The 13,010-nt window shown below is 35.5% G+C and overlaps 1 protein-coding gene across 8 annotated transcripts; it reads left to right on the top strand.

The window, feature by feature from the left end:
- Positions 1–3,300: 3,300 nt before the first annotated feature.
- On the top strand, positions 3,301–12,416 carry LOC110929354 (phosphatidylinositol 4-phosphate 5-kinase 7). 8 transcript variants are annotated; one of them, XR_002587045.2, is made up of 11 exons: positions 3,302–3,501; positions 5,750–5,915; positions 6,944–7,984; positions 8,745–8,912; positions 9,639–9,804; positions 9,940–10,050; positions 10,138–10,325; positions 10,398–10,552; positions 10,696–10,864; positions 10,962–11,052; positions 11,879–12,013. XR_002587045.2 is itself a non-coding variant. In XM_022172501.2 (11 exons), the coding sequence occupies exons 4-11, from the start codon at positions 6,945–6,947 to the stop codon at positions 12,156–12,158; spliced, it is 2,277 nt and encodes a 758-aa protein (XP_022028193.1). In that variant the 5' UTR covers positions 3,304–3,501; positions 4,525–4,569; positions 5,750–5,915; position 6,944; the 3' UTR covers positions 12,159–12,416. The 8 variants fall into 8 exon arrangements, 6 of the variants coding, with proteins under 6 accessions (XP_022028193.1, XP_022028192.1, XP_022028191.1 ...); XM_022172501.2 differs by lacking the exon at positions 10,962–11,052 and adding an exon at positions 4,525–4,569 and having other exon boundaries at positions 3,304–3,501; positions 11,879–12,416; XM_022172500.2 differs by lacking the exon at positions 10,962–11,052 and adding an exon at positions 4,525–4,585 and having other exon boundaries at positions 3,304–3,501; positions 11,879–12,416.
- Positions 12,417–13,010: the final 594 nt, after the last annotated feature.

Raw genomic sequence — 13,010 nt, 5'->3', positions numbered from 1 at the left:
GGTTCTCCACTGGAGAATGGGTGGAGAGCCTGAACGAGCTTAGGTTCCATCGGTTTTGCATAAAAGAGTGTAAAAGAGTTGAAATCATGTAGAAAGTTTGAATCAGTCGAAAAGTGTTTATTTTTAGCTTAGTTTTGTGTAAAATCATGTAGAAATCCTTTAGATCTGGACCGTTCTTGATGAGATGAGGTCACACTTCAATGTTCATAAGAACCGGAGGTGACGCCACCCTAAAACAGTCCAAATCAGGTGATTTCACGGTGAAAATGTATGATTCGACGAAGAGGATGATGAGAAAGTGTGTGCTGATGGTAGAAGTACAAGATTTAGGATGAAATACTTACGGAATCGCGAGGAATCGAGAGAAAAGTGCTTGAGAGTGTGCTTGGTCGGATGAGGCCGTCACATCAACGAATAGTTGATGTAACAAGTGGGTATTTATAGGTGAAAGGTGAGAAGGCGGTGTAGGTTAACTTGGTCAGACGACCGTTCCATCGGATGGCCATCCGGACGGATGGCCATTCGATCGAATGGTCATTCGATCGGGCGCTTATGCAAGTTGGTTTTCCGACTTTCATTTCGTTCGACGTGTTTTGTTTCGTTAAGCATTGTGGACACATTAAGCGTTTTAGCAATAAAAGTAGCGTCGTGTTAAGTGCGATAGATTGAGTTGCGCGTGCCAGCGAGTGCGCGTTTAGATAGTTTCAACAATTTCATTATTATCATTATTATATATATAACAGGTCATATCATAAGTAGTTGCGTTGAGTTTGCGTTAGCGTTGCGACACTTTACGACGATCGATGGGAACCGCTTAAGTACTCACGCGATGTCGACGTTAGCGTGATTGTGTTGCATCACGGCGATCGATGGGAGCAACTTAACTATTCAAGCGATGTCATCGTAAGCGTTAGTATATGCGTTGTGATGTGCGATATAGCGTGTGAAAGTATGCGGGTATATGCAAAATAGCGTTATAAGGGATATAGTTACATTATGATCTGAATCTCTGGTGCTGGGCGTCACGAGTGTAGCGAGAGTAACAAGCACGAAGGTGCGGGTTGTTACAATATGTTCGGTTTGTGATGATAAATAAAATCAATTTGGTTTATCACGTCGCCGCGTTGCGGTGAACTTCTTTTATTATTTAGTTTGTGTTTACATGTGTTTTGAAATCACTCTGTGTTCGTTGCACACGGAACCGCTGACAAGAATAAAAGAAAACGCAGAAAAAAACACTAAAAGATAACCGAAAGAAAATCAACCAAAAAGTTATATGGCAATGATATTGTTTGTATGAAACCCGTGGTCAGAGATAAGCAAATGATACTGGGTACCGATACCTAATTTCCCGAACCGAAAGATTTTAAGTACAAATTCGTACCAACCTTTGGTGTTCCTTGTACCTGTTCACTACCGATTTTTACCTTCATATACTGGTACCGTAACCGGTATTTTCGTTACCAGTACCGATTCGGTATTGGCTGGCACCGAGTTCATCCCTACCCCCTGAAACTAAAAAAAAGATATCATTAAAATTTGAAGAAAATTAACACAAAAAAATTGTATGATATTGTTGTTATTCGTACGGTACCTGTGATTAGGGATGAGCAAATGGTACCGGGTAGCAGTACCGAATTTCCCAAACTAAAAGATTTTCAATATCAATTCTGTACCGACTTTTGGCATTTTCTTGCACCAGGCTGGTACCGGTTTTTACCTTCATGTACCGATATCGAACATGGCCGTACCAGTATTTTCGATACCAATACCGGTTCGATACCAGTTGACACGAAACTTATCCCAACCCGTGATACAAAAAAAATCATTAAAGTTAAGAAATATATGAAAATGTATTCAATTTAACCAGTACCAGTTCCATACTGGTTGACACCAAACCTATCCCAACCCGCGATACTAAAAAAATCATTAAAGTTAAGAAAAAATATGAAAAAAATTAAAAAGTAAAAAAAATAAGAAAAGTATATAAAAACCATATATAATATTATAATATTAAAGTTACTATTTATTAGCTTCTTTTATTAATATAGGTTTGATGCCGGTTGACACCAAACCTATCCCAACTCGTGATACTAAAAAAATCATTAAAATTAAGAAAAAATATAAAAATGTATAAAGTTACTATTTATTAGCTTCTATTATTAATATATAAATAAAATAATAAATATAATATAATTTAATAATAATAATAATAATAATAATAATAATAATAATAATAATTAAATGTTGTTTAATAGTCATTAGACAAGACAGATAACAATTTGACAAGGATCTACACTTTCACTTGGATCTATATCGCGAAAGTTTTTGCCCCCCCCCAAACTTTTTATTTCGTAAAAAATAATTTCAAATCTGAAACAATGAAACTGATTAGGATGAAAGCGACTAAAGAGATCAATAAGAGCATTCCCAACAGAATCTTCGAATCTAAAAAATTATTTTACTCTAAATTTGTTCACTCTTCTATATCTCATTCTTCATCTCTATCTCTACATTATTTGTTTAATGTTTATTTATCTTTTTTTTTTTTTTCATGCTTGAGATACAAACCGAAATACTTGAAATACAATCTTTAACTTTTGAAGATGTGAAGAGTAAATCAATATAGCAAAATCTTTATATTTTAAAGATAAAGAAAAGATTCCAACGAAAAAGAGAAATAAAAGAAATCTTTAAATTTCAACATGAAGACTCTATTAAGCATCAAATCATGAAACCATTGGCATTTAAGATTCGACGACACTAAAGTCCTTTTTTATAAATACCACGTTTGAAACCATGAAGAGACTTCTGATACATGCACTTATTACTCATAATTTGATGCTTTTGTAGTGCCATTCATTTCAATCCATCCTTTACCAAAATTCGAATAAAATTACCATCACGTTTATTGAATGTTTTAAAAACTGGTTTAAACCGGCCGGTTATACCGGTTGAACCATCTGGTAAAACCGGTTAAACTGCCTGATACACTCGATTGAACCGTCCGATACACCCGGTTAAACCGTTTTTGAGCCAAATTCGGTATGGTATAAAAACCGGATTTTAAAAACATTTAAACTCAATAAAAACGGTTTATTGATACAAAAATGATGAATATTCAAACCTCAAAACTTCTAGCACAAACACCACCTCACATATATGCCTTGCGTATGCATAAAGTCGACAAAATAGACCAACAAAAGCCGTCCAACCGTTGATCTCTCATCCAACGGTCCTCCTCCTCCGTCTACTATTTCATGCGTGCGACGTATTCTACTGTATTATTCCCCTAAATATTATTCGCTCGCTCCCTCCCTCCCACCTAATTTTTTCATAAAAATCCTCCCTCTCACTGAACAACTTCACAACGGCAATTTATCTCAACTGCAATTCCGGTACCGGAGCTTCAACTTTCAAATTCTGATCTTTCACCCATTTGATCGATCACAACACATCGTTTTGATTTCGGATTTTGCAGAATCAGTCTCGATTTAACCGGTGAGTTCTTCAGTTTTGTTGATTTGATTTGTTGTGTGATTTGAGCTTTCGAGCTCAGTTTTTTGCCCTAAATTTAGTAAATAGTTCAGTTTCTGTAATTAGGTTAGATTATGCAACGATAAATCGTTAGAGAATCGGAAATTGTTTGTGATCGTTGTGTATTTTGCATTAGGTTGATCAAAATAATTGCTGAATCCTTGTTGTATCATAATGTACTTAACTGAGATATGATTTGTTTATTAATGTTGTTATTGATCATATTAGATGTTAAGGTCGGCTGTGAATCGGTTTAACCGGTGAGTTCTTCAGTTTTGTCGATTTGTTGTGTGATTTGAGCTTGCGAGTTTCAGTATTTTGCCCTGGTTTAGTAAATCGTTCAGTTTGCTGTAAATTAGGTTAGATTATGCAACGATAGATAGATCGTTAGAGAACTGAAAATTATTGGTGATCGTTGTGTATTCTGCATTAGGTTTGATTAAAGTTATTGCTGAATTCGTTGTTGTATGATAGCGTACTTAACTGATTTCGAAGAGTCCGTAGGGATAAAATTATGTCCAGGAGTATGATTTGTGTAATAATGTTGGTATCGATCGTATAACTAGTGTTTAAATGTTAAGGTCGGCTGTGAATCGGTGGGTTCGGAGTTCTTCAGTTTTGCAGATTTGCTGTATGATTTGTTCGTAAGATTGAATCGTCATTGAGTTTGCTGAGGTTGTGCGTTTCAGTTTTCCTCCTAATTTCAGTTTGTTACTCAGCAAATTAGCTTCGATTATGTAACGCTAGATCATTAGAGAATCGAAAATCGGTTCCTATTATTATGAATTTTAATTTTTGCATTAGGACTATCAAAGTTACTGCTGAATCATTATTGTATAATAGCGTACTTTGATATCACAGAGTCTGTACGGATTGATTATTTGGGGAAAATATCTTCTAAGAATATGATTTGTTTAATAATGTCGGTATTGATGGTATTATTAGGTTTATCAAAGTTGAAATGTTAAGGCTGACTCTTTTTTGCAGATTGTTTTATGAGTTATTTCGTAAGCTTGAATCGTCCTTGAGCTTGTGAGTTTCAGTTTCGGTATAATTTCATTTTTTCTGCAAATTAGCTTCGATTATACAGCGATAAATCATTAGAGAACCAAAAATCAATTTGGATCGTTGTGTATTTTGCATTAGGTTTTATTAAAGCTGTTGCTGAATCGTTGATGTATAATAACATAGTAAACTGATCTTACAGAGTCGGTAGGTAACTAGGTATTGATTCTTTGGGGAAAATATCTTCGAGAATATGATGTATTTAATAATGTTGGTACTTGGTAGTGATTATAATACTAGGTATGTCAAGCGTGCTGGCTCAAACTTTTTAGGGGCATAAAGCTGATAATCTGGTGCCTTTTTCGTAATAAAATATAGTTTTTTTGCTTTTCCAAGCTGATCTTGTCAAAACTTGCAAAATTAAATGGAATTAAACCCTAAACCACCTTCCAACAGAAAATTAGAGAGATTGAGAGCTTGAGATCTGAGAGGAAGAATCGCATGCAAATCAAACGTAGTCAAGCATAAAAAAATAGATGCCCCAAGGTTCTGCTTATATTTCTGTACGTTTGAGCTGCCAGATGATTAACATGGGATGTGAATTGGTCTATGTGAATTTTTGGGCAATATTCAATTGAAGTGTCGTCATTGGAATGTTTTGTATATGGTACTGAAAGCGTATTTCTTCTGAATTCCAATTTGGATAAACATTTTAAAAGAATCGATAAGGATTAGTCTTGCTGTGTCTCAAATTATATATTCTTTTAAGGGTTCAAATGTGTACGGCTTAATAGCTGGATAGAATATAATACAATATCTTTATGTTATGTGCTTTGACAGGTCAACATTATATTTTTTGATGGAACTGCTTTATTAATATCCTGATTTAAGAAATTGCATATGTTGATTGGGGGACTTGTAACTTACAATAAAACTAATAGTGAGTTTTCAAATATTAATTTTACCAAAAAGAAGAATCAAGATTAAGATATTAGTAATCCGTTTCTGTCTTAATCATCTGAAAAGTCAAAGGTTAACACATTGTATGGCTGTATAAGATGGAAGTAGATGAATAAAATACTAAGATGGTTTCAAAATACAGGTTCGTCTCTTTGCAAGTTTATAGTATTCGTTTCCGTATTCTAGAGATCTTCTCATTGGGCTTCATAACCAGTTCTGAATTGGGATCCCCTATTTGAATGTTTAGGATAAAGTGTTATTCTGCATATTAACACGAGGAGCTCATAACAAACTGATACATGGTTAGAGATCTATCATGTACCGGCCTCGACTTCAAAAATATCAACTCCATTTGTCTATACATTATTCCGTGTGCTTGAACAAGTCTCCCTGCAAGGAAAAATAAAGTCAAAGTAAACTACATTTGTCTCATCTTTCTGTTATAATTTATTCACAAGCTGCAACAACTGTGTGCTATTGTATAGACCATAGAGTAGTTTTTTTCATCTTGTTAGTTGACATAGCTCCACAAGAGAATTTGCTATAACAAAAGAAAGGTATATGATGAGTAAAAAAGGAAATCTCTATAGGATTGCTGACATGTATCTTCCAAAGTAGAATTTATGATTAGACTAGTAAAAAAGGCCCTTACAAGTATTTATTCATCATCAGTGCTATACCTTTCACAACTTTGTTTCATGTCACTGTTATATATATGTGTGTGTGTAGGGGTGCAAACGAGCTGAGCTACTCGTGAGCTAAGAGCACGGCTCGAAAAAAAGCTCGAAACGAGCATAGCTTAAACGAGCTCGAGCCCGAGCTTCGTTTATCGAGCTCGAGCCAACTCACGAGCCTAAACAAGCCCACTGTTCATATAGTTTTTAATTAATATATTCAATATACATATATTTGAATAATAATAGTTACTTTTTGTAATTTTGAAAAGATAACTAAATTATACAGAAAATAATAATTATAATTAATATAAATCAGTTAATAAATAATAAACGAGCCGAGCTCGAGCTTGAAAAACTACCCACGAGCCTAGCTCGAGGTTTTGAAACAAAGCTCGAATCGAGCTCTTGAAACAAAGCTCGAATCGAGCTGAGCTTGAGCTCGAGCTTTCATATGTTAAACGAGCTCGAGCCTAGTCGAGCTTGGGCTCGGCTCGGCTCGTCTCGGCTCGTCTCGTTTCGTTTGCACCCCTTAGTGTGTGTGTGCGACAATTGGTTCCCAAATATGGATATATCTGAAATTCATGACTGCCATACCAATTAGTACTGACTAGTTGCAAATAGAACTTACAACTACTGTTCCAAGTTTTTATCACTTTCCCATTTAAAAAGAAAAGCAACAGTTTTTCTTCTTGCAAACTTTAAAGCCATTTGCAAATTGTATATAAAACTGACAATGTTCTTCATTGTATATATCATGTTTACAGGATGAGTATCGAGATCATTCTAAATGGTGACATGTACTTTGGTGATGTCAAGGGAATGATTCCTCATGGCAAAGGTAAATACACATGGTCAGATGGTACAGTTTACGAGGGTTGTTGGGAAGAAGGAAAAATGACCGGAGATGGACGGATCACATGGTCATCCGGAGCAAGTTACGAAGGTGATTTTTCCGGGGGCTACCTTGATGGTTTTGGGAAATTGACAAAGCCAGATGGGTCTATATACGTAGGATCGTGGAGGTTTAACAATCAGCATGGAATTGGAAGAAAGCAATATAGTAATTCTGATATATATGACGGTTCTTGGAAAGAGGGAGTGCATGAAGGTAATGGTAAATACGCTTGGTGTAATGGGAATATGTATATAGGTAACTGGAAAGGTGGATCGATGTGTGGTAGAGGAGTGATGAAATGGATGAATGGTGATCTGTTTGATGGTCATTGGTTAAATGGTTATAGACAAGGATCTGGCGTGTATAGGTTTGAAGATGGTAGTTATTATTTTGGAATGTGGACCAAGGGACTCAAGGATGGACAAGGCATGTTCTATCCTGCAAAAAGTAGGTCCCACTCCCAGTCATCGAGAAGTTTAGGAAAAAAGAAAGTTCTTATATCTCCCAATTCTTCCTTTAGGTCAGAGAGGTTTAAGGATATGAAACGGAGTATAAGCCGTAGTTTATCTGAGAAGATTTCCATTGGATTGTTTAACAATTCAGGCAGAATATCAAGCAAAAGAGTATCACTGGATGAAGATGGGGGTATTGGGGATCCAGCATTTGATAATACTGACATATTATCTAATGAAGGAGAAAGTGAAGGAGATGATAATGTTACTGATGTTTGTGAAAGGGAATATATACAAGGGGTTCTGATCAAAGAAATGAGTAAGAGTTATGCTGGATCATCATATAAAAGGGAACAGCGCAAGTTTCAAATGAAGGAAATGAAAAAGAAGCCATCTTTAGACATTTTTGCAGGCCATAAAAGCTACTATCTGATGCTTAATCTGCAACTTGGTATCAGGTAAATGAATTAAACATGAAGGCATACCTTCTTTTTAATCAATAGCCGCCTCTTGGGTCAGTGTAGCAATAATCCTATAGATCTGGTATATGATTATTCTCAGGTGGTGGACCTCGTGTTTAGCAGCCTTGTAATTATATATATATAAGCTAAAACTTCACCAGTAGGTTACCATAAACTGCACCCAACTAAGAGCTATTACTTGCCTGTACCAATAGAACAAACAAATAATCTTTTGCATATGAATACTCTAAACTGAGTTTGATCTGGGATTTCTTTTATATAAACCTTTGTTTGGTGATTATTAACTAGTGATGGGACCTCTAAATTGAATATCCACTTTTATCAACCCATCTAAATTCGGGTTTCAGCTCTAATTTTTTGTTGTCTGTGATCAAAGCATTTTCATGATCTTCTAATTAAACCAAAGTAGATCATGTAGAAGATTGCATAACAGATCCTTCTTCATGCATATTGCACAAGGATTCCTTAATTCTGCAGTCAGGTATTTAGTACTTGTATGAACACTGAACTGCGCATGTATTGTATCAAATAGAAGTAGATGCTCATGGCCCATAGATCTTTTGAACCATGTACTATATGAAGGTTTTAAGTGCTTGTAATTTTTTTCTGTACATTCAACCAATCAACCATGAGTTCCAGTTCATTTCCTTTTTTCATTTTCAGCCCAATTTAATTCTAAAGTCTGGCTCTACTTTCCAGTTTTTACTAAAGTTGTGTTGCGGGGCTTGATTTACAGGTACACTGTTGGCAAAATTACGCCAGTCCCTCTACGTGAAGTGAGACATTCTGATTTTGGACCACGAGCAAGACTAAGGATGTATTTCTCTAGGAAAGGCTCACAATTGACACCTTCACACTCTTCTGTTGATTTCTATTGGAAAGACTATTGTCCTATGGTCTTCAGGTATTTGTTAGCTGGCTTTACGTTTTATTTTCTTTACTTTGTGCTTGGAGGAAATATGGCCATGCTCTACAAGCAGTTATGCACAATATACTATACCTAGACCAACAATAAAAGTGAGTGTATGATACAGACCTTGTAAAGGCATGTTAGGATTGCATCTTTTTTTTTAAATGTTAGTGGTAGTTTCACCAATCATCTACTACTTTGGATAACCTACAACACAATACATTACCACTTAGGATTGCATGCAACACACTATCTAGTAGTACATAATACAAGCCGAAGCCACTCTATTGAAAGTCTTGGAACAAGTAAATACCAGTTAGGTCATGTGTCATTTTTTAAACATCGAATCCTATGCTATTTTTTACAGGACTGAGTTCAAGACTCCCAAGTATGAAAGGAAATTAGAACACAATAGTTTAGTATTTTGTTGCCTTAATAGTTATGACAGATATGTTATATAAACTCAAGCATCCACTATCAAATTAATTCTAATTATCAACTCTTATCAAGTAAATGATGTTCAAAAGTATATTCGCATGGTTAATGAGATCTATGTAATGAACTCCTCCCCTGTTCAGGGTGCCTTGTAGTTTAAAAAAAACAAGGGTAGTGTCACAGCTTTTTGTTTGATGAATGTGTTGGGACTTATTGTGTAATTAACTATAGTCTATGTCACATTGATGTTTTAGTATCGTAATCATGTTGATGGTTTTTTATCAGGAATTTGAGGGAGTTATTCAAGTTAGATGCTGCAGATTATATGATGTCGATATGTGGGGATGATGGTTTAAGAGAGCTTTCTTCTCCGGGAAAAAGTGGCAGCATTTTCTATCTATCTCATGATGACAGATTTGTGATCAAAACCTTAAGGACATCTGAGCTTCAGGTTTGAATCTACTGAAACATGTGTGTGGCCCTTATGAAGTTATATACCGTGTTTTTACATTATTCAGTGATTGTGTATTTTTGTTTCTGAATGAAAAGAATAAATCTCTGATAAGTGTTTTATGATACACATTAGGTTTTACTGAAGATGCTTCCTAGCTATTACAATCATGTGCGGGCACATGACAACACTCTGATCACTAAATTCTATGGTCTCCATGAGATAACATTGAGAGGTGGCAAGAAGGTGTTTGATCTTTTATCCACTTATTCTCATTTCCCTTTATCATGATCAATATTACTAACTCATTATGCTCTATATTCTCATTTTTAGGTAGAGTTTGTGGTCATGGGAAATATGTTTTACACAGAACTACGAATACACCGCCGTTATGATTTAAAGGGTTCTCATCAAGGAAGAAGTACAAACAAAGATGACATAACAGAGGGTACCACATTAAAAGACCTTGATCTTGCTTATGATTTCCACATGGACAAGTCGCTGCGTGATGCACTTTTCAAGTAAGTTATTTAGCAGCCTTCTTTACGAGTTCCATTTATACTATATCCCTGATCCCTCCCAACTTTTTGCAGACAACTTTATCAAGACTGTATGTTTTTAGAATCTCAACATATTATAGATTACAGCCTTCTGTTGGGATTGCATTTTAGAGCTCCTGAGCATTTGAAGGGTCACTTGGTACCACCAGACGCATTCCACAGGCCTCATAAAACTCCTGCTGATGATAGTGAGTTTCTGTCTTTACTCTTAAGCTTTTAACGATTTAGTTTTTCAGGTTCTATTTCATATTGAACATCACCACCATGTACATGCATTTATCCTTATTCTAGATTCAATAATTTTTTTATAGATATCATGTGCTCTTTATAGGTTCAACATGTCATATGGACCTTTCGATTCCTCCAAAGGGACTTCTCCTAGTGACACATGAACCGAGTTCTGTTGACACTGCACCTGGCCCACACAGTAGAGGATGTACCATGAGAGCATATTCTGTAGGGGACAAGGAAGTTGATCTCCTTCTTCCTGGTACTGCAAGGTATTGGATTTGCTGTAAAATGTTCTCCTTTATGCATTATGTTATTGTTTTGGAGAGATTGCACCACAATTTTTATGTACATAGTCGTCGTGAATAGGATGGGATGTATTTCCACAGCAGTTATAACTAGAAGATAGGAGTTAGCTGAATGGACAGGTCTGGTAACGGGTCAAATTCGGCTGGGTCAGGTTGGGCAACCCACTTACCTTTATTGTTTAAATAGTTATTGTGTTTACAAACGTATCATATTGCGAACATTATCTAATTTTCTTTAGCCTTTGACTGGTTAGAGAGATAGAATTTAACCCAAATCGGCCCATTTGTAGGCAATTATGCCAAACTGTCACCTCTACTTAAAGTTATGTCAACCCTTATTTATTGAAAAATTGACCCTTTTGACTGCAAAAGTCAAAATGTAAGTTGTGTTTAGGCAGTGTTAGTGTCATAAGTGAAATTTTGTTTCATCAAATTCCTGTATAAAGTAGGGTGACTCCAGTCAATTAAGGTTAGGTTTGAGAGGGTAGTATACACATGCACTTATGCGGCCTCACACTAGCAATTTGCAGAGATGTTTCTGTTGAGTTGAACCATGACCTTTTGGTCCAAAATCAGGAAAGAGTTGTTGTCTAATTCATTGCTACAAACCTCAACCCTAATAGGTGGCAACATTGTCCCATTTACTTATAAACGCGGTTGAGTTCAAACGGGGGGTCAATTAAAAAATAACTAAAAAAGGAACATGTCAAATAGGTGAAAGTCATCCGAAGTGTATTTTTAATTCATATATCCCCTATATCAATTTACTCAAAGATTTATATAATTATCGTAACGATATTGTTTTTGTAATCATAAATCATGGTTTATTTATTAAAAAATGACAAACAAGTATTTGCAGTCCAACTTAACTCGACCAAAACCATCTGGACTACTTACCCATCTCTAATAAAGAGTCTTATGTAAAATTCTGATTTTAACTGAATGTAGACTTCAATATTAACTATCCTCTAATTTCAGGTTACGGGTGCAGTTAGGCGTGAACATGCCAGCTCAGGCAAACCACAAGGTTTCACAGGAAGTTTCAGGGTCCCAGGAAGCAGAGCTTTTTGAGGTCTATGATGTTGTTCTTTATCTCGGTATAATAGACATACTGCAAGAATACAACATGAGGAAAAAAATTGAGCATGCTTTTAAATCCGTTCGGCACGACCCCATGTCAATATCTGTTGCTGATCCCAAGTTCTACTCTAAACGTTTCTTCAGTTTTCTGGAGAAAATTTTCCCTGCAGATATGTAAACCACACGAAACCCGTATTTACAAATTTTCATATTGTCACTTGTATGGTTTATATCTATATTGTTACATCTTATATGTACAGAAAATCATATTATGTATAGTTGTACTGAATAAATTGGTAGTCTCTGAAAAATGTGTTTGGGGGCCTGAGGCTGAAAGCTACAAATGTCTGAGAAAACATCAATGTCTTGTACAATTCATTGAAAATCATCAACCACTTGTACAACAGTTTTAGATGTACTCTTTTTTAGCCCCCCACCTATCCATGCTCATTGCTAATCACTAATCAACCATTGTATGTATTTTGACTTTTGACTTTTTTGACCCTTTTTGTTCTTCTGACTAAAAACAAGACATGGGTCTTTTCTTTGCAAAAAGTGCAGGGTTGGATTCAGGCCCTTTATGTGTGGGTGGACTGGCAATAAAATTGCTGCAAATGATGGGCCCACAATCTGGTGGTGAATGTGATGGCACACTCAGACACTGCATAATGTAAGTTTTTTTTCTTCTTTTTGGAACATGTTCTATATTTTCTCTCACTCATATTTCTTTATAAGAAACGTTCATGTCAATTTTGTTAATCCCATTTGCTTACACTATACAATAAGAATGTTGACCCGTCTTAGAAAACACAACCTACCATCTAAAAATCCATGTCTTACCCGTTATATATATAAACGCGGGTAGTTCAATACAAACAAATTTAAGTAGAGAATTATGAAAACCGTATAAACACGTGGACCCACCAGTTATATCTGGTCAGTTATATGTACAAGTGCTTATATAGTTCTCGTGATTCATTATTTAAAATTGTTTTTTATATTAATAACTCTAATATAAAACATTATATAA

The sequence above is a fragment of the Helianthus annuus genome, chromosome 3 (genome assembly GCF_002127325.2).
Source record: "Helianthus annuus cultivar XRQ/B chromosome 3, HanXRQr2.0-SUNRISE, whole genome shotgun sequence".
In the NCBI taxonomy this organism is placed as follows: Eukaryota; Viridiplantae; Streptophyta; class Magnoliopsida; order Asterales; family Asteraceae; genus Helianthus; species Helianthus annuus.
The sequence above is the reverse complement of the archived record's forward strand: the minus strand, read 5'-3'. Positions and strand labels throughout refer to the sequence as shown.